At 50.5% G+C, this 20,308-nt stretch overlaps 7 protein-coding genes across 7 annotated transcripts; 3 read left to right on the forward strand and 4 right to left on the reverse strand.

Moving 5' to 3' along the window:
- Positions 1-1,175: 1,175 nt before the first annotated feature.
- phoB (regulatory cyclin phoB) lies at positions 1,176-3,331 on the forward strand. The gene has a single exon (XM_745361.2). It carries the CDS (start codon positions 1,655-1,657, stop codon positions 2,843-2,845), a length of 1,191 nt encoding a protein of 396 aa, XP_750454.1. The 5' UTR covers positions 1,176-1,654; the 3' UTR covers positions 2,846-3,331.
- Positions 3,332-3,361: 30 nt separating this feature from the next.
- Positions 3,362-5,432, forward strand: AFUA_1G07080 (putative tRNA-specific adenosine-34 deaminase subunit Tad3). The gene is made up of 3 exons (XM_745362.2): positions 3,362-3,720; positions 3,776-3,827; positions 3,885-5,432. The coding sequence occupies exons 1-3, from the start codon at positions 3,624-3,626 to the stop codon at positions 5,254-5,256; spliced, it is 1,521 nt and encodes a 506-aa protein (XP_750455.1). The 5' UTR covers positions 3,362-3,623; the 3' UTR covers positions 5,257-5,432.
- Positions 5,433-5,515: 83 nt separating this feature from the next.
- AFUA_1G07090 (uncharacterized protein) lies at positions 5,516-10,870 on the reverse strand. Its single transcript, XM_745363.2, has 3 exons — positions 6,397-10,870; positions 6,149-6,337; positions 5,516-6,087 (listed from the first exon to the last, which is right to left on the reverse strand). The coding sequence occupies exons 1-3, from the start codon at positions 10,630-10,632 to the stop codon at positions 5,932-5,934; spliced, it is 4,581 nt and encodes a 1,526-aa protein (XP_750456.1). The 5' UTR covers positions 10,633-10,870; the 3' UTR covers positions 5,516-5,931.
- A 142-nt stretch (positions 10,871-11,012) lies between these two features.
- Positions 11,013-12,201, forward strand: AFUA_1G07100 (uncharacterized protein). The gene is made up of 2 exons (XM_077803856.1): positions 11,013-11,400; positions 11,472-12,201. Exons 1-2 carry the CDS (start codon positions 11,384-11,386, stop codon positions 11,914-11,916), a joined length of 462 nt encoding a protein of 153 aa, XP_077660027.1. The 5' UTR covers positions 11,013-11,383; the 3' UTR covers positions 11,917-12,201.
- Positions 12,202-12,231: 30 nt separating this feature from the next.
- On the reverse strand, positions 12,232-14,822 carry AFUA_1G07110 (chitin synthase export chaperone). Its single transcript, XM_077803857.1, has 7 exons — positions 13,920-14,822; positions 13,807-13,857; positions 13,616-13,712; positions 13,463-13,550; positions 13,308-13,401; positions 12,910-13,243; positions 12,232-12,857 (listed from the first exon to the last, which is right to left on the reverse strand). Exons 1-7 carry the CDS (start codon positions 13,947-13,949, stop codon positions 12,640-12,642), a joined length of 912 nt encoding a protein of 303 aa, XP_077660028.1. The 5' UTR covers positions 13,950-14,822; the 3' UTR covers positions 12,232-12,639.
- An 883-nt stretch (positions 14,823-15,705) lies between these two features.
- AFUA_1G07130 (dienelactone hydrolase family protein) lies at positions 15,706-17,336 on the reverse strand. Its single transcript, XM_077803858.1, has 6 exons — positions 17,142-17,336; positions 16,995-17,078; positions 16,792-16,943; positions 16,472-16,723; positions 16,288-16,399; positions 15,706-16,216 (listed from the first exon to the last, which is right to left on the reverse strand). The coding sequence occupies exons 1-6, from the start codon at positions 17,200-17,202 to the stop codon at positions 16,062-16,064; spliced, it is 816 nt and encodes a 271-aa protein (XP_077660029.1). The 5' UTR covers positions 17,203-17,336; the 3' UTR covers positions 15,706-16,061.
- A 119-nt stretch (positions 17,337-17,455) lies between these two features.
- On the reverse strand, positions 17,456-20,074 carry erg4 (c-24(28) sterol reductase). Its single transcript, XM_745368.3, has 5 exons — positions 19,899-20,074; positions 18,618-19,724; positions 18,216-18,547; positions 17,940-18,157; positions 17,456-17,882 (listed from the first exon to the last, which is right to left on the reverse strand). Exons 1-5 carry the CDS (start codon positions 19,934-19,936, stop codon positions 17,871-17,873), a joined length of 1,707 nt encoding a protein of 568 aa, XP_750461.3. The 5' UTR covers positions 19,937-20,074; the 3' UTR covers positions 17,456-17,870.
- Between the last annotated feature and the right edge of the window lie 234 nt (positions 20,075-20,308).

Consider the following 20,308-nt stretch of genomic DNA (forward strand, 5'->3'; position numbering starts at 1 on the left):
AAGTTGGGGAGAGCTTGGCGGTCCGGAGTAACTCATCGGAGTACGGAGTATGGGGTACCAATACCACTTACAACACTCTTACAACTCTCACAGCAGCCCCACAGCACTCTTAATGTCTTTCTTGGTATACATCATGGCCATATCTAGGTAGCTACTTACCTGCCTTCGTACTGCCTTTGCAATCGTACTACTCTATTCTCTAGTAGTCCCAGAGTGCTGTCTGCTTGAGGAATAGCGTCTCGTCCTCACGTGATGTCACATGATTCAATATCACATGACATGCCAACCGCCAAATATTAGGTAATCATAAAACATCACATGACTCTGGCTTGTGGACTGATCCAGCCCTACCTTTTTAAGTTGTCTAAGGTAGTGAATCAAAGCGAAATTGAAATTGCATTACTCCATACGTTACTCCGTATGTCTGGCGCCAGTCGGTAGGTTAGAGTAGCCACTGTAATTTATGTAGGGGAGTACCCTGTTTGAAGCATCCGCTCCCAAATTATCATACGGAGAAGTAGTTTCCAATGCTGTTCTTGATTTTTGCTCTTCAATAGGCATATGTATAGACTATTAGAAGATTTTATCGAGGTAGCTCATCCTCGGTCATGATCAAATCACAAGTGATCATTACGTGATTGGACCACCGAGTGCTGAGATTGGGGGTTCGAGAGTATATGTGGCCATCAATGTGACTTAGGAACTATTTCCTATCTCCAAGTGAAGCCAAGTGAAGCCAAGTGAAGTAGAACAGGGGCCATGGGTACCAAATAGCTACCTACCAGCGGCCGGTCATTATCTGTCTGAGTAAGGTAGTAAATAGTAGGAATTTTCAGGTACTTTGTCATAAGTCCGTCCTGTCTAAACCGTCTAAGAGCCTGTACTTACACTACCTATTGTAGAGCCCCTACCAGAGAGTAACCTTACTGCTGATATCAGATCCAGGGCAGTTAATTAAGACTTCAGCATCTGATCGCAGACATGTCAAGCATGTCAGAAGGCGGCAATCAGCGCCATTAGCACCTACTCTGTAAAAGTAGCATCTACCTACGAAGGATCTGCCAGCGTATTCAACCGGCTCACGGTGCCGATATTTGTAACAAGCGGTAACTGTAAGAACTGCACCCCATAAGAAGGAAGGGCCTTCAATCTTTCCGCCCAGGCGCTCCCTGGCTGCTTTCGATTGGGCGGAATTCGGCTCAGATTTTTACGTCCCTTGGCTACTCTGGTGTGAAGATGACCATAGCCTTTGTATTTTTGGAACTGACTGACTTTTACGAATTTTCTCATTTTCATTTTCATTTTCTATTTTTTTAAACTCTTTTCTTGGACAATTTTTTTCCTTGGAAACTAAGTCCCGTGGTGGTCCCCTCTTTTTCCTTTCTTTCATAAAACACTTCTACGACTCGCTTTGACTCTAACCCATCATCATTATTATCTGGGTTTCCAAGGACGTATTCCCCGCCCTTTAAAAACCCTCCCCTTCAGACTTCAGTCTCTTTGTTGAAAAGAGTCTGATTTTGGAAATCATGATGCGTCTGTGCACGCTGTCGTCCCTAGCAGCAGCAGCACAAGGTTTCGCAGCGTCTGCCAGCTTCGTTGCACGTCGTGCAATTGTCCGCCCACGTGGTGGTTTCGTTGGGCGGAAATAACCATGCTAGTCTCATCACCGTCTGCGTCCGCCGCCCTCCATCCTTCGTCCTCTTCTCCTCCAACGCTTCCCCATCCCTCTCACCCCTCTCCCTCCTTTTCTCATCGATCCACGACTACCGCCGTCGCCGCCGTAACAGCAGCTCATAATCTTCGTCATCATCATTATGAGCCTGCTCGTCAGCCTCCTGCGTCCAGTAGTCACTTCAGTCCGCGTTCTTCCCGCTTGGCCATCGAGGAACTTCGATCGGCCTTAACACGACATACGGTTGAAGCTTCGCCTCCGGAGCCCTCAGGGGATCTCCCTCGCGGCCGCATGTCCGCTGGGCTGACCACCCTTGGGGGCGGAAACAGCACGTATTCGTCCGCCACTCCCATCCCCGCGGTCGCTACGCTTGTCAATTCGCATTCCTCTGATCGTCCGACGGACACTGAACCCGTCGGTGCTCCTCCAGTACCAGAGTCGGCTCCAGTTCCGGCAGAGGCTCAGGTCCCTCACCCCGCTACTGCGCCCTGCTTAGCTCCTCCAATGCCTGCCCCTGTCAGTACAGGGTCCAACAAGCGTAACAGCCCAAATGATCATGGTGCGGACGCCTCGCTTGCGGGACGCTCGGGGGACTTGGACCTTGAACACAGCCAATCCAAACGGCTGCGGCCATCCAAGCCCGACGTGAAATATCTGCCAGAGAATTATGATCAGGCTGATCCGCGGGACCTTGTCATTCTAATCTCTAGCATGCTGATGGAGCTGATTCGCTTTAACGACAAGATACCGCTGAATAACGGACGCCTGACACGTTTCCATTCTCGATCGCCACCTCGGATTTCGGTCCAAGACTATCTTCAACGGCTTACAACCCACGCCACCTTGTCGCCTCCGATCTTGCTCAGCATGGTGTATTACATTGACCGGCTCTGCGCTCTCTACCCGGCATTTACTGTCTCGAGTCTTACTATTCACCGATTCCTTATTGCCAGTGCGACCGTTGCGAGTAAAGGTCTTAGTGACAGTTTCTGGACCAACAAGACATATGCTCGTGTGGGAGGTATCAGCATGGCGGAGTTGGCCCTTCTGGAGTTAGAGTTTCTGTTCCGCGTAGAGTGGCGGATTGTACCCCAGCCAGAAGTGCTGGTGGATTATTATCAAAGTCTCGTCGAGCGATGCGACGGATACGAAATCCAGCGTGAGCGCTGAGTACTTTCACTGCACCGATGCCGCTGTCAAGCTTCATTCCAGCGCTGTTATCCTCCTTTTTATAGGTGGATTTCTAGATCTCCAATCATTGTATTGTATTTCTACATGCCATACATCTAAGGCGGGAACGGAGTTGATCTTCTATGCATTACTGGGCGATGTGCGACATTTCTTCTCATACTGGTGCAGTCTAATGCCTTAGGACTCTTCTTTGGCCTTGTTACCACCTTCTTCTTATGCTTCTACGACCTTGCGGACTACCTGGTCATCCTCTTGTACAGCTTCACGCAATTTTTCGGGCGTTCCATTGTTACTAGCGTTTGGATTATCATACTCCCTGATCATCTTGATTCAATCTCTTCCTACGTGTATAGTCAGATTCGTTCTTTTAGTTGGTAGCATTATGTCATACGACGTTTGTCATGCGTCAGTGGTGAAAACTACTTACATGACAGATTCTCTATTGCCTGAGGCATCCACCCTAATTCAGTTACAATTACAGCAGGGCTTAGGGCGCGCGGCGTAGGGTGTAGGGCTTAGGGGTTAGGGTTACAGTCTGGACAAATGCGAATCCATGGAAAGCCGCAACGGAACTGGCCATGATCCAAACCATGAAGTCATAATGGATCGGTGGTTTCTATACGAGAGGTAGATACTTTAGAACCGCACTGGGATTGTTCTGTCAATTGCGCGTGAGCCACGGCGATCGAGAGCGTCATATTACGAGATAGGAGCGCTCGTCTTGCTGTGTTCATCCCCGCAACGGAGACGGACGTCAATGGAGGTACGAGACATTCTGAGGAGTATCGAGCCTCTTCAAGGACGTGTATTACCGATCAAGACCATCCAGGAAACACAGACGACTGAAGAGTTTGGTATGTACCTCCGAACAGCCTGAGAATAATCAGTGTCTGACTGACGGGGTTCTAGAGGATGCATATGTAGCCGAAGTCAACGTGAAGTTGGCCTCGAAAGTGGTCAAGTAAGACATTTTCTCCAAGGCGCAGACCGATCGTGATTGGCTGACATCGTTGTAAAGAGCACTAGATGCTGCTTTCCCTCGCGACCCTGCTATCCCAGTGAACCATCTCCGACGATTTGCTAAACATTCCCAATTGCCAGAATCCTTGCGCTCAGCCATCAGCCACAATGACTCCGCTCCGCAGACAATCTTTGTCCTAATATCGCCTCCTCTCCCGGAAGCTGATGCTCTCCAAAAAGTGCTTGCTCCATTTGCCCCTGCCTCCTCGACCTCTGCCGACGATCAGGCCGAAGCCGCTCCTGCCATTTCCCTGCATACAATCAAGATCCCTACTCAACCGCCCTTGAATGCTAAGCAAGCCGAGAAATGGACATCGACTTACTGGCCCGTTGTCTACAACCCAGCTGCCCCGCGAGCCACAATAGCACCGCCGCCGCAAATCCTAAACCGTGCGCTCGAGTCCATCCAGGCCGAAGCCGGACATTACTTGGCGCTGGCCGAGAAAGTCGCACGGGAAGCAGAGAAATCTGGCCGGGGCCGGAGAATCGGGGCTGTAGTGGTTGATCCCGAAATTCTGGCCTCCATCGACACTCGTGACGACGAGGATGGCACAAGATGGACAGACGCCGTTGTCGCCGTCGCAGGTGACGCGCGATATTCTCGTCGAGAAACCGGTGCGCTCTCAGAATCAGAGCAGCAGATCGAGCCGGGTCCACCTGCAGCAGCACAGACATACAACGCTGATCTGGAAGGCGGGCCTGAACTGCACGCGCTGATGCGCGCCGTGGAAATGATTGCCCGGAAACGTCGCGAAGAAGACCGCGAAGCTTCTGATACCAAACCGTACCTCAGTCCCTTGGAATCGTACTTTCTTTCGCAGTCAGACGTATCAACCTCCGCATCCAGTTTAAATTCACAGGACCCGTCACCAATACCGGAAAAGCTTCTAAAGACAAACTCCGCCTCGCCGGCTGTTCCCACGACGTCGAAAACCCCTCCGGTTGCTCCGGTTGCTCCGGTTGCTGCTCCGCGTATCCGCTCGCGTGCACAGGGCGGCTACCTCTGCACAGACCTAGACGTATACCTCACCCATGAGCCCTGCTTATGTTGCTCCATGGGAATGCTCCTCTCGCGCTTCCGAGCGGTGATATTTCCCCGGAAGGGACGGATGGTCACGGGGGGACTAGCCTCGGAGCCTGTTATCTCACCGGCGTCTGACACTGTCCCTGAAGGCGAGCCTGAAGAGTCTGAATCGAAGGCGCCAATGGACGAGTCGTCCGATCCGGCAACAAAAAGGAAATACCACGGTCTGCACTGGCGCAAGGAGCTGAACTGGCGGGCGTTGGGCTTCGAGTTTGTCGAGCATGATGATGCTGATGAACTTGCTCGGCGTACAGAGGATCAGACCGGAGTTGCTTTTCATGCATGATACCAACTGTGATGCTAGACATACTATGGAGTATAATATCGGACGTGGTGGTTATGACGGCATTTCTTACTTGATGCGTGATGATGATGATGATGGATCAAAAGATGCATTATTCAGACTACTTTCCATCCGTTTACCTTCTCTGCCGGAACGGATTAGCAGGGACACATTGTAGCTAATACTTTTGTTATGTATATAGCCCTTCCTGGCTACCTACGCAGGAGCCAAAACAACCGAGTTCTCATAGATTACTCCTAGAGCTTGGCTTCACTATGTCTTTGGTATTAATACAAGATCTTAGTAGCTTCCGCGCAAAGCTTGATAAAACCAGCTGGAAGATCCAGAATGATAGTCATGATATTATGCATCAGTCATTAGACTAAGAAGCCGTCGCTTCGTGCTAGCACGTATCATCACTCCCTTGAATCATTAAAAAACAAAAGAAATGCCCAAAGAGCCTCGTCCACCACATCTAAGCCTCCCTCAAATGTCCACGCAATCCTGCCCGTTTGGGCATCGCACTCAGCTCCAGACGTCTTCACTCGTCATGACCCATATTTCCAGAGCGTGGACGCAAACGACATCACCCAGCAGAACAGTTACCCATTCGCTCTCGCCATTCATCATCAAAGGATGTCCCCGTCATAGATGAAACCAGCGTAGCAACTAGGTAGATCACCTGCAAAGCTCCTGCAAGCGCCGATTGATTGGACCGAGTTTGCGAATGACGGGAGAATGAGGGTTGTTCGAAGCGACCTCCATGTACAAGGTATTCAGCCGCTGTGTGAGAATTTCGATGATCCGAGGGGCAACCTCGTGAATGTCGGGGTCCTAAATGTAAAAATCCTGTCAGTTATGGCTATCAAAGAGGTGGGACTCCGCTAGAACGTACCCTCAAGTCAACGGATTGGAGGACAACATCCAACCACGTGAGACGGTCGTCAACATTTGTGTGAAGAGAAGAAGTGACTGCAACACCGACCGAAAGCGCCACGATGGGTGAAAGCCTAGTCAAGTACGATGGGTTAAGGCGAACAAAGAGGTTGTCGAACAGATCGGCCTGCTGACTAGATTGAAGCCACTACAACACCATTAGAATCAGTAGCCTCTTTTATTTAATCTAAGCTTATGAGTTCATACCTTGACTGAACCCTCCTCGTACCGGCCCTCACTCATCAGCTGGGCAATCTCTGCCAGTTCAAGATCCTCGGCGGTTCTGGCCTCACTGGGAGCAGCAGCCCGACCGGCGGATGATGCCTGCTGTGAGCTGCGGCTTTCCTCGTCCTGTTGTTTAGCACTCAACACGCGATTGAGTCTCAGAATTTCGTTTTGGAAGTTAGTCTGAGCGGCAGCCATCGATGCGACCGTGTCAGACAGACCACGAACAAAACTTGTGAGCTGATCGTTTTTCGCAGCATCGTTGTGGCGCTGGATTTCGTACTGCTTCATTTGAACCTGCAACTGCTTCTGCATGTCAGAACCGATCTGTTCCGCGGCCTGCAGAGCAAGGCTCTTGAAGGCGGGGGTGATGGAGTTGTGCAAGGCCCTCGACATGTCACTCTCAAGGTGGGAAGCGATCTTCTGACCAACGGCATCCGAAATGGCTTTCATCACTTCAGGTTGCTTGACTGAACGAGCAACTGCATCAGGCAGAGCCTGACGCACCTCACGAGGCACAACACTGCCCAGGTGCTGAGAAATGACCTGATCTAGCTGTTTTCCAACAGCGGCCGAAGTAAGCTCAGTCAGGGCAGGCACAACGTCGGATTGAATGCTGCTAGACACGATACGAGCCAGATTCTTCTCCACGTTGTCGGACAGAGTGCTGGAGACCAACCGCAAGACTTGATCCTGTTTGGCTGCTGATGCAGCGTCCCAGTTGCGTCGCTCTTCGTCGAAGCGGGAGTACAGGCCTTCAAGCTCGCGACCGAGACTCTTATTAAATTCAGTAGTGACGCCGGTCTGGAGTGCCTCCAAGTGTCTGGCCCAGATCTCGCCAGCTTTTTTGGCACCAGCTTCAGGGGAGAGCGGTGCGGCAGCAGTGGCGGCAGGGAAAGGGGCGTCCATGGTTGATGGTTGTGTTGTGGAAGGTGCCAGTTGAGTGGTCTGCTCACTTGGTTGAGGCACAATGCCGGACTCACCGGACAGCCCCCTAGCGGCAGTGAATGTTGCTTCCTTGGCTTTCGCTGGGCTCTCGCCGGTAACGGGGGCAGTAGCAGCAGCCTTCTTTTTCTTCTTCTTCTCAGGTTTCTCGACGCCATTGGCTGCTGCAGCTGGCTCGGCCTGCTCATCGGCAGCCTTCTTCTTCAGTACCGGCTTGACCGGGGATACAGTGCTTGAAGGAGCAGGTGCACCAGCAGCTTCAGCGGTCGCCTCAGGGGTCTTCTTGGTCACTTCCCTCGGCGTAGCTCTGGTGGAGGCAGAAGCCGAATCACCATTAATTGAAGGTTCATCAGAGACGTAGCTGGGGAAGGCCTGAAGCTCAGAAATTTCGATGTAGCCCTCCTCCAGTGCATTCACAGGGCGGATAATCTTATTGTCGACGCCCCATCCCAGGTCTTCTTTCTTGATGGTCAAGCAAGTCACACCACGCGAGTGCATCACGTAAAGCTCGAAGAGCGCACTGTCTTCTTTGCTATCTCCAGGAGCCTTAATGGCAGGGAGAAGATCCAAGCTGCGTAACTGGCCCTTGGAGGCAAACGAAATTTCCCGAATGCCACTCATGCATGCTGTAGATTCCGGCTTGGGCAAGCTCGAGTCCTTTTCACCCGAGCGCTTGATGAAAGATGCCTGCGACATGGGCTGTAGATTATATCTAGGGGCGGACAAGTGAACAAAGTAGATAGAATTGCGCGTAGGATGTCCGACAACAATGATACCAGAGGCTGCGTGGTAGGCGACACTACAGATGGCATCCGATTCGTTCTCGTGAGGGAACTTGAGCTCCTGCACGGCCTTGCCAAGCCCAATATCCCAGAGCTGCAAGGTGTGGTTTTGCTTAAGTCCGACCAGAACGTAACGAAGCGCCATCGATTTGACATAGGGGCGCAGCTTATCGATGAACAGGATGGAGGTGGGCCAAGACTTCTCGGTGGGAGACCCGGTAACAAAGGTGTTCAACGGGACGCGCACCTCAGCTGGACTAGGCACGTTCGTGAAGAAATCGGGATTGTTGACCACTTCCCGAATATCCCAGAAGCGTAGTCTGCCGGTCTTGTCTAGAGAAGCGACGACAGTATCGTCGTCACTGAACACAAAGTCCTTGCCAGCTTTGCCGGTTGATATCTTGAGGGCCCGTTCCTTGAAAAACTTCTCCGTGTTGACGGTGCGTTGAGATCCCGAGACACCATAGTTTGCGTTGGCAGCCGCCTGGGGACAGACAACGTAGATATTCTTGCCACGCCCGATGGCGAAGAAGCCAGGATGACGAGAGCTTCTCTTGGCCCGCGTTTTCAGCTGGCCACCAGAAGTGTTCTCATCAGAAGCCGGGAACGGCGGGAATATCAGGCTCTCGCTCTCCAAAGCATCCAGCTCGAACAGATCCTTTTCGCCGCGCGAAATCAATGCCCAGTAGACCGTGCCGCTGACACCAATGCCCAAGATCGCCTGCTCCTCGGATACGCCACTCGTTGTGGCTGAGGTGCAGAGAGTGACATTGAACACGCGGTCGCGGGTTGCACGGAAGACTTGCTTGTCACTTCCATCCTCCTGACGAATGATTCTCATGCCTCCATTCTTCGCTAGAGCGTAAACGATGTATTCCGATGTAGCCGAAGTCAAGGAGCGGTCCAGTTGATCAAATTCTTTCTTCAGCCGGGCGATGTCCATGATACCATCATCCCGAATGGTCGGAAGTTCCTGGGCGTTGCCCTTGAGGGAGATGGAAATGAACGGCTTCAGAGGAAAGTTGTACACGGGAACAACGCGCTCTTCTTCCTTCGCAGCGCTGTCCTCGGCGCTCTCCCAACTGTCTGCAAGGGCCTCGCCACTTTCGCCATTAGTAGTTTCGTTAATAGCTGCAGGACTCCCTGCCGCGGGGTCTTGGGCGGCCGCTGCTTCAATCTTTGCAGCCTGCTTGGCCTCAGCAGTTGTATCACGAAGATGGCTAGTGACAGAGGAAATGGCCGCTTTAGTGCCCTCATCCTTATCCGTCCGTACAGGCAATGACTCCTCTTCCTTGGCTGTCTTGTCACGTACTTCAGCAACGTCGCGGCCAACTATCTGATCCACCAGCTTGCCAACTACCTGGTTAACAGCCTCGCGCTGCTCTGCGTCAAGGATTGGCGATGACGGGCGTTGCACGGCAGACGAAGCTGCTGGCTGAGACACAGGAGCAACATCCGCGGTTGCAGTTACGTTGATCTTCTGGCGCTGGGTGAGCTCGACAGCGGGGCTAGCACTCCGAGACTTGATCTGAGGAGAGGCCTTGCGTGGCGATGCAGCAGCCAGTTGCTCAAAGGGGTTAGTGTATGTGAAGATGCTTTCCTTGGGCGTCAGTGTCGACTTGGGCTGTTGAGAAGATATTATGTCCGGCTTCCCAGACACCGTTTCTTCAGGACGCGCCCCGTGCACTTCAACTGACGCTTGTGCGGTCGGCTCAGCGACAGGGGACTTGACCGGAGACACAGACGCTGCTGGTTGGGATGCCGCTTTTCCGTGCCCCTGGGAAACGTCCTGGCTCGGGGATGGTCGGTTCAGCAGACGAAGCAGCATCTCCTGCGTATGTTCAGCAGTAGGGGCTGCCGAGAGTGAACTCTCGCCGACCCCAGAATGACCAGGCTGAGCGAACTGCGAAGGATTAGGCATCATAGGTGGGGTTGCAGCCGAAGGTGGAGCTTGAGCCTGTCGACCGAACAGGGAAGCAACCAGATCAGACGCCGAGATGTTCCTCGTGTGAGACCTAGACACACCCTCGAAGCCAGTTTCCTGGGTAAGAGGAGACCTTGGCTGCTCCATTCCAACAGCAGTAGGCTGCTGTTGAGACGGGGCAGCTGCAGCGCCCTGATTAAACTTGAGTAGGTTCAGCAGGTTGGCAGCACGGTCGGGGTTTTGAGCTTGAGGTTGCTGGGGGTACATTTCACCACGAGTGGCAGTATTAGGACTGAGGATATCCGAGCCATGATGAGGTGGTGTATTGACTGGGGATGGGCTAGGGATGGCAGACGAGACCGAAGGGTGACGGTAGCCATGCTGCAACAACTGAGAGTGAGACAAGTTCTGCCCATCGTAGGGTTGCGGCTGCGTCTGTTGTTGTTGGGGACGGTAGCCCTGCTGGAAGTGCATAGGGTACTGAGAGTCCTGAGCAGGCATTCCCGAAGGAGATGGACGTGGTCTGATGCTCGCCAGGAGAGCCTGGAGATCGCTGGGGGTGGACATTTCTGTCAGCTCACCACAATAAAAGGCGACCTCCCAAGTGACATCCAAGCTCTAAGCTTCTCTTGAGAGCTCTCTTTCGAGAGCAGAAAGGGAGAAGTGAGGAAGAAGTAAGGCCAGATAGCTCTGGTAATTGAAAGAAAGAAGAGAAAGAAATGGGCTAAATCAACGGACTATGGTACAGAGAAGAAGATGGGTAAGGAAGGGGGGAGGAGAACAAGAAATGATGATAATTCAGTAGAGCAAAAAGAACAAGATGGAGGCCGAAGTGGCACTAGGTCGGGTTAGGTAAGTGGCTCAAGATGATTTGTGGCTGATGCTGTTGAGGCTGATGCAGAGTACATTTGGATACCTGAGGAAGGTGGCCATGAATCGGTAATTATGGCGGGGATTTCAGTTACGGTACGGTAATATCTCTTATTGGAGGGAATCAGCAATGACGCTGAAAAACCTCAGGTCAGTGAAAGAATTCTTACGGAGGTGCTCATAGATCCAGCTACGATGTACGAGGAATTTGCTCGTATCTCAGCTGTCTGATGGGCGATACTTTTTCCACTATCTGCATCTAATATTCAACTCTCCACCTTCTCTGCACTCATATCTTCTTTAATTCAGTGTCAGAGGTATCCCTCTTCCTCTACGTCAGTCTTCCTCTCAAGTTGACCACACTCTTCCATCACTATAACACTACCTTATACTTGTGTCACTGTCACAAGAAGTGTGGTACGATCCTGCCAGCCTATAGACCCCCACCATGTTCTGTCTCAGGAGGTAAGCCGCCGCACCATCTGAAATATCATGCCAAACTTCCAAGCCCACTCACTCACACGATCAACATATAGCTGGTTACCGCTCCTCTTCATCCCAACCAACGCCTCCCCCCTCTTCATCATTTCCTTTGTCACACTCACATACATCCTCCACCGACCATGCATCTACTGCTCCGCGCTGCTCCTCATCCTCTTCATCTCCTCCTGCCACTGGGCTGACCGCTGCTTCTTCGACTTCCGCGGCGACTGGTTTTCGCCGCGCTACGCAACCTCGAGCCCCTACGATGCTGTCTCGGCCAATACCTCCCTGGCCAGTTATGTGGCAGAAACCGTCAATACGACCACCAAGGCGCTGGCGGGCGCTGCGGTTGAGGAGGCGCAGCGGCGACTTGCGCTCAACGGATCAAGTGAACTGGGACAGCAGGAGTGGACCGGTGTTGGACTCGAATGGTTGCGGAGTTTGCTGGGACGACGGGAGTGGACTCTTCCCTGTGTAGATGTCAAGGTTCGGCTTTGAAGGTTCTTATTCCCGGTCTTTCTTTTCCCACCAGATCCAAAGATCAATATAACTATATGAGGCTGAAATAGCGGACATTCTTTTGCATGCACCGGAGGGTTCATAGAGCATGGATTGGGCTTGCATTATTTTGACCTGGACTAGATTGTCGGCTGCTATCGCATGCAAGTTGTCGTCGTTTCTGGATGTGATTTCGTTCTTATGATCGCTGTACAGAATCTACCGTACATACTCGATAATATTACAGCTCATGCTTCGATCCATCAACTACAGGTACTCGCGGAGAAGTAATAATACTTTCATGGTAGATTCCTTGACCCTGACGGAAGGCAGACGTTAACATTTTAACGTGCAAAGATTGGTTATAAACATATGCTAGTGGCTAGGTACATAAAATAGGTTTCTGACAGTAAAGGGGAGGATGAATATGTAAACATGATCACATGCGCGTTTCACATCAAGCTGACCACATCATTAAAAGGGTAGTACAATCATAGTCACTGGTAGCATCAGAGAAATCGTGAAACATAAGAGTTGAGTACAGAAGTGGTATCAAAAAGGCAGTCCAGCCGTAAAAACGAGGAAAAGACAGGCGAGGTCAGACACACAGGTACGAGGATAAGGATCCATCCTCGTCTGCAACGGTAAGAGCAGTGCTATGGCTGAATAGGGTCGGCAGTCGACTAGATCAAATTAAGCGGGTAGTATAATAACAGTTGCAACTTAGTTGTAGCCGGTGCCTACAGCCATCGGCATCGGCCAGTCATCTTCCGTTATACTGCTCCAGAAGATCCAGACCATAACGACCGACAAGAGGGTGAACAATGTCTCGAATAAGGCGCCGTTGATTTTTCCATGCGACGCCTGGCAGAGATGGGTGCTGATCACGTAGTTGAAGATTTGGCCAATGGCGAACAACAGACCCGCGGCAGACAGATACACTGCATATCCCGTCAGTTACTTAGCTCAAAAGACCTTGTGGGTTGAGCATACACATTGGTCGGAACTCGCCCAGGACCCGGATCACCAAGACAGATTCCAGAACGAAGAATGCCACGAGGAGGACGAGGGGGAAGAGCTGATACAGTACGTAGAGTGCGATATTTCGATAGTGATCAGATGGGGTCATCGCAAACTCTCCGGTCCAGTCGAAAGCAGTATCTAGGGCGATATAACCGGTACCGATGAAGAACACCAGGGCAGAAGCAACACAGAGACCGACCGAAACAGGTGTACCGTCGTCAAGGAACTGAAACCCGACAAGAGCGTTCAAGAAGAGGATCCAGCATGTCGCGGTGATCGCAGCGATATGAACTGCCGTAAACCCCTATGCAAGTCGGTCAGTTATGCCCAATAGAAGCAAGGCGTCAATTGCAACAGACAAAACATACCTTCAGCACCGTGCTGTCAAGAGGGAAACCGCCCACGGTGAAGATCTCGCAGATCTCGATGATAATGAAGCCAAGAAGGAACAATTGCATTTCCCTAGACAGTATTACTTGTCAGCCATGTCCATGCATTCCACAGCCCCTGTTTAGAGGCGTACCTTCGCCCAACCGCGGCCTGTTTCCGTTCCGATCGCCATAATAGAAAGAGCGATACTAAGATGGATATGAATGCCAGTAGTATCGATCCTGCGTTGATATCAGTCTCGCAATTCGCGACTCGTCTCCGTGGCGTTCTATCCGTCGCTCCATACCTAAGTTGCTGAGATATCGATGATTGCCCAGGTCAATACCAGTGAGGGCACAGCCGTCGTAGGCTTCATTAGGGGGTTGGTTGTGGGCGACAAAGAGCTATCGACGAACAATCGCGGTCAGCAAGGCGCAGTCCCTTGGTGACAAGGTGCTTACATGGGAAACCGCCAGAGAATGAAATTGGTTGACTCACATTGCAAACTGGTAAGGTCGAATCTCTGCAGAAGTCCTGTTCGCGAAGATTCTCACTAGTTAACTCCCCTTTCGCGCAACGAGTAGCGTATCGAAATCCGTCCGCAGACTCACATTGAAATTCCCAAATTGTGTAGAACCCATGATTCACCGACCGTTGAAGCGATTGACCATGCAAACAGACTTGGGTGACCGTAGACAAGATTCACGCGGCTCGGTGGTGGTCTTACTGGTAGTTAAATTGGCTTCCCTTTTGCTGGGACCCACGCTAAGAGACCAGACCAGGCCGTTGACAATGGCTCCCGTCGCAAAGTTGAAACAAGCCAGTAACCGGGGGATTATTATGATGCTGATCGTTGTGTCAATTAAGTCCCTGAAATTCCAAGACGAGGAACACAAATTTTGTGATTTTTTGCAGCCAAAAGTGAGGAGATTCAATCGATGAAAACTGTGGTGAGCAGATCGTGATTCAATTGCAGCTCAAAAGCGTCGGTAAACTGAAGGCTGCAAGATCGTTGTCATCCACGAGGGCAATGCAACAAACAGGAAGTGGCTCGATGGTAGATTATGCAAGATTATACTCCGTCTGCGAGTAGAGAAGAAAGAAAGTGGAACTGAAGATGGAAAAATGTGCTGTACAGATCAACTTGACACGAGGTGGCTTAGAGCGAAAACACCATCAGGACAATTAATGTCGATGAGTGGGAACCATGACCTACAGAGCGCGGAGGTCAGAAGATAAATCGGACGCTGTAAACCTATAAACTCCATATCCAGTGCCCAAAAAATGAAACTGTCATTAATTAATACTAGTGAAATCTAACGGGCCATAACTGGTTTTCTCTGAAGATTTTCAACTCAATGGACCAAGCACTTCAGACGAAGCAATAATTGAGCAGGCTGGGGTCTTGGGCTAATGAGCGCCAACTACGTATGGAGAGAACTTTGATACTCCATATCATGATCCCTTCCTTCCATCATCCTGGAGCTTTGGCTGATTCTTCAAGATTGGAGATGTTTCTCTTGCCAGAACCTGGTGGTCAAGGAGGCACCATCATAATTATAGACCACTAGGCAGAATATTGTCCTTTGACCATGGTTGGTTGAGCTGTGCTTGGATTGTACCAAGGAAGTCTTCCATCTTCGTCCATGGATTGTTTTGATTTCCCCGGTTTTCTATTCTTGGTGCCTGCAACTAGGTAGGTACTCCGTCCCTGATTCGATACATCAACAGTAAGGTAATTTACTTGTATGTACTCCGTACGCAGCGGACACTTAGTTTAATTGCACAAGAGTCCAAACTAGGTACGAAACCAAACCGTCTTGGATGAGAGTAGTCACTGCAGGCCTAGCAGTATGGCACAGTGTGAAAGTCCCCTGAATTCTACTGCTTAGTACTGTATCTGTACCTGTCTCTCGATCAACATGCCCTTCCCAGCCATCTGTACTGAGTAGAACCATTCGTCTACTAGTTTCAGTACACATACCCTACCAACACAAAAAAAGCACCAAAATTCCCCCAAAGTAACATAAGGTAAGGTACCTATCATGAGATGTGTCGAAATACGGTATTGTAATTGACTGAACACTCCCACTGTCTTACAAGTCACACCTCATCAGCCACCCGATTTTCCCAAAGTATCTTTTCCCTTTTTCCACCTCGAAAGCTGCGTGGGATGCGGATTAGATAGCGGTTTGCTCCTTGCTTTTTGAAGCCTTACATCAATGTTGATCATGATTCTGCTCAGCCTGATGCCTAATGCACCAGTCAACACTAAATACCTCACTTGGGATATTGTTATGGATTATATATTCCAAATCGATGGATGCCGTATGATTCAAGTTGCGCTTTGTCATAGACTACCTTACGTTCACAAGTTTTAGATTGATACCAGATTATGGCTGAACTTAGCCGGGATCAATTCTAATACATGGGCTGAAGCTCTCCATTTCCAATCGCCAGTGTTATGCTGCGTTACACTTGGTGAATGTTTACCCGCTTGTCTTGTTCAACGATTGATATACACATCAACTCTGAAAGTCTAGCCCTTACCTCAAGTAAGATAGCAAACGGGCCGCTTGTTTCTAAATATCTGGTCTTCAACTCGGCACAGATTAGTTAGTATTACTGTGTGGAGCCTAAACACCAAATGAACGGCCCAAGAGCCGTCCTTCATTGCGGCTGACAGCCGTGAACAACGGCAGGCCCAGAACATCCTCATCTAAGACGCGCTTCTACTAGCGCATTAGGAAAATCTAGCATACATCCTCGATCTCCAATTTCTTGCCATCGTGTTCGCCAAGGTCCAGTTTCAATGTCCGTCCGAACAACTCGAGCAGCATCTCAAAGCATACCTTGGTAATGGCGGGGTCATACCGTCCCTTGCTTAGCTCGTCCCGAATGAATGCATCTGTCGCGGTTCTCTGTTAGCACTGCCTTCGAAATGATCATTAACAGCAAGTGCATCACAATTTAACGTACGTTGAGCCCATGCGACCTCGTAGAAGCTGAACAGGACGCCCTTCTCATGCAGGGTCTTGCGGATCAGGTCTCTACCCTCCGGGGGAACATGGTTGTCGTTCTTTCCAAAAATCTAGTGCATTGTCACTCAGCTGTCGACTACCATATAGCTCCCAAAGCGTCAACTAGATGAAATCAAACTCACCATAAGAAGCTCTCCCTTGATATCGCCCGCTCTAGCCAAACTGTCATCGTGCTTGCCCGCGCCGAGGGTCTTGCTGTGGATGTCCGTCGCAAAGTAGCACACAGCCGCCTTGACGCGGCTGTCCAACGCACATCGGTACGCAAGATGACCACCCAAGCACATACCCGTTGCGCCTACCCGGCCATTGCAAGTGGGCAGGGAGAGCAAGTAATCAACGCACAACGAAGCATCCTCGTCATAAGCGGCTATTTTCTGCATCTCGGTTAGCGGCGCTCAGGCATGATCGCGTTGTGATGGTGACTCGGCTTGTAGGTACATGCCTTGCTGACTTTCCACTGGTTCCCCTTGTCAGTATCTTCAGCATTGTATTGCAGTGGCTCAGGACCGGTGAATTCGTGATAGCTGGACGGCGCAGCACAGATGTACCCCTGGCCCGCAATCTGTCTGGCGAACCGCGAGACAGGTCCAGTCACTAGCTACAGTCAGTTTCGGCGCCGTCAATCGCGCGAAGCCGTGTACGCACCTTGGTAGATCTCGCTGAACACTACGACACCAGGGAATCGAGCCTTGGGGTACCCAGGAATAGTGGGATGGAACACGTAGATACCTGGTTAAGTTGTGATAAGCAGATAAGTCTTGCTTGGCGTCTTGGAGTCATTTGGTTACATACGCATAGTACCGTTTCCATCCGCTTTGGTGGGCACATCGTGGAAAGATTCCTGGATCAACATGATGGATGGTAGAATACTAGGTTGTATGTAGTGGGCTCAGCTGACTCTGTATGATCTTGATTCGAACTCAATCGAACGGTTGGCACAGTCAATTGAGCAACTCCACCCTGTCAGTTACTGACCTTCATGCGACACATGGTGGGGGTTCAAGCCTCTATCGATAAGCTGCAATGGAGGGACCTGGACAGGTCATGTGATTAATGAGATATATTGTTGGCTTCCAAGTACGTGGATTCGAATGTTCAGGATGATACACTGGAGATACGAAGTATTCACTCCCTTTTTTTATTCCACGGAATTTATACATTATCATTCAAGCGATAGAGTCTCGCTAGGGTCATAAACCTCTTTATCAAGGGACAGAGATAAGAATAATCGAAACAGAAGGAGAAAAGTAACAGGAAGGAAACCAAGTGACGGCCGGTGGTAGCCAATCTAATGATATACATGAATCGAAGTGAACCGCCGATGGACATCGAGAATATAAAGTTTCCTGCTGTAAAGTAAGGAGCAGATGTAGGTGAGTTAGTAATATTGCTCTTCTTGACCCGAAAAGCCGCTGCGTATTATTATGGCATATACCAAGTCCTGTACGTGATGGGAGAATTTTTGGGTATTGTATGGCCACCATAAGGCGTCAGCGAAAGCGGTCGAACCGGTCAGTCCCCTTAGAATACATACTATGTGCCCGAATTAGTCAGCCTGTTCGTCGCGTTTCAAGATGAGGAATAGCTTACAGGGATGAACAAATATGGAACCTGTCTTTCGTACTCTACCCAGGCTTCGCCGTACTTATTCCGGCAGCGCTGGATGTCACGCAGCGCACGGTGAGTGATCATGCACGCGAAAAAAATAGGATAGAACCAGGGGAATGGACTGCTGAAGCCGGTAATCAAGCCCCAGTTCAAGGCGAAATAAAGATCGCATGTGTAGTGGATTTTACGAGCCTTGCCATCTGTGCCAAAAGTCAGCATGTTTGTCTGGGTGCTCCTTTGACGAGACAAATCACTTACACCATCCATCAACGAGGATCTTGGAACCATCGGCGGCAGTGATGGTCTTGGGGTTCTTGAGGGTCTGCCATGGGAGCTGAGGGAAAGTCTTCCGAGAGACCATGGTACCACGCTCTTGCTGACGAAAACGATTCTTCTGGCTGTTGGTTGTATCCCAGACCCAGTAAACAAACAGATAGGCTGCATACAGGAACACCAGGAAGACACGGTTCCAACGGTAAGTAGCGGGGTCATGGCTGGCAAGGTAGATCGTGCAGTGGCAGTAACTCAAGGGCACGCCGGCTAAGTTCCAGAAGATGAGCATGAAACCCCACTTTTCATAATACATATCCCTAAGACGAATTAGTCTCTGGCTGTGATGGCTATGGCTGAACCAAGAGCATGACATGAGTGAAAGCTTACCAAGTTGACACGATACACTCTTCACCTTTGCAGCAAGCATTAGCGTACAAGAAATGCGCCATGAGGAGGAACCCAACTTCCCCAGAAACATAGCCATAGACCTCGTACTGCCGAGCTGCAGCACCGAGAGAGATGAAGAAGAGGATGAACCAAGGAAGGCGAACTTCGAAGAACATCTTGAAATCAAGAATACCGAACATTCTAGGATTGAGCTCCGCGCCCATGAAGAAATCATAGATATGATACCCGGTCATGCGATGTTGCGCACCACGAGCCAACGCGGAGAAGTATGCGACGAAGGACACCAGGAAGCCAGAGATGATGGCAACGCTCAGAAGAGGCCCGAACTCATCGATGATGGTGTACAGCTTGAAAATCCCGGTAAAATGAAGAACACCAGCAAGAGCAATGCTGGTGTAGAAAGACCAGACACCGGAACAGTAGTAGGGCAGCTGCTTTCCCCCGAGGTGCGGCAGAGCACGGCCCATGACAGTCACACCAGGGAGAAGAACGTAGCATAGGGCCTCGAAGATGAAGAATACCCAGTAAATGATCCAAGCTCTGAGCGAAGGGTAAGCGCCTTCACAGACTAAATGGCCCATGTGCGCGAGAAATTCCGACATGCTCTGGCCTTCCGAAGGACGGGGAAATTTGCCATCATAATAGACGGCACCAATCCACATGTAGTACATCAACAGAGGGAACCCGATCATCATGGACAGCACTCCCCAGGACCCTCCAAACTCGAATTCTCCGCTATAGTCAATCTTAGGATCACTGCCCTCAACCCAGCCGTCAATGACTCGTGGCTTCTTTGTCGAACCATTGGTGTGTCCATTGGTGTGTCCATTGGTGTGTCCATTGGTGTGTCCATTGGTGTGTCCATTGGTGTTTCCATTGATGTGTCCATTGGCGCGTCCCTTCTCTTCGCCTTCTGACGCTTCCTCGGTCTTCACTTGACGTCTCCGTGTAGTAGACTTGGATCTCCCGCGGATTTCGGTCGCTGAATCGGACACGTCGTCTGCACTGGTCTCTGATGCTACCACGACGCGGCTGCGAGTGACTCGTCGGCCAGGGGTTTCAACGTAACCAGGGCGTTCCAACTTCCTACTCCGAAAAAATATTAGTCGCACTGATGACTCGCGCCAATATGTATTGTGTAAAGGAGGAAAAACAGACTCAGCGAGCGATCAGGGAGGCCAGCAAGTTTGCTGTCGCAAAAGGTAGGTTTCGGTTTCTTTTTTGCACTCTCCTTTCGCCGCACAGGGACAATCCACTTACTTAGGGGTTTTCCCTGTTTGGGAGCGTGTGACAGTCATGTTTTTCTTTTCATGAAATCGCCCCAGTTAAGAGGCAAGCAATTGAGCACCTTTATTTAGTGTAGAACAAGAACCGAGGAAGGTTGAGGAGGAAAAGGGAGAGAGGAAGAAATGTTTTTCAGGGTGGTGGAGAAGCAGCACTTACTATTTACTTGGGGCTAGATTGCGACCAAGACTAACCAAGATACCACAACAACTGGGGAAGAGAATGGAGATAAGATCGTCGATTGCACTGTGGCCTCTTCCCAGGGACAAAAATGTGGCAAGAGAGAGGTAATGGTTCTTTCAGATTCGAATCATTCGATGAACCGGGGTCAAATGTCACTTGATGAATCTCATATAATGCTTTATGTTATATGTCTTGAGAGCATC

This window comes from Aspergillus fumigatus, chromosome 1 (assembly GCF_000002655.1).
Source record: "Aspergillus fumigatus Af293 chromosome 1, whole genome shotgun sequence".
NCBI classification, from domain to species: Eukaryota; Fungi; Ascomycota; class Eurotiomycetes; order Eurotiales; family Aspergillaceae; genus Aspergillus; species Aspergillus fumigatus.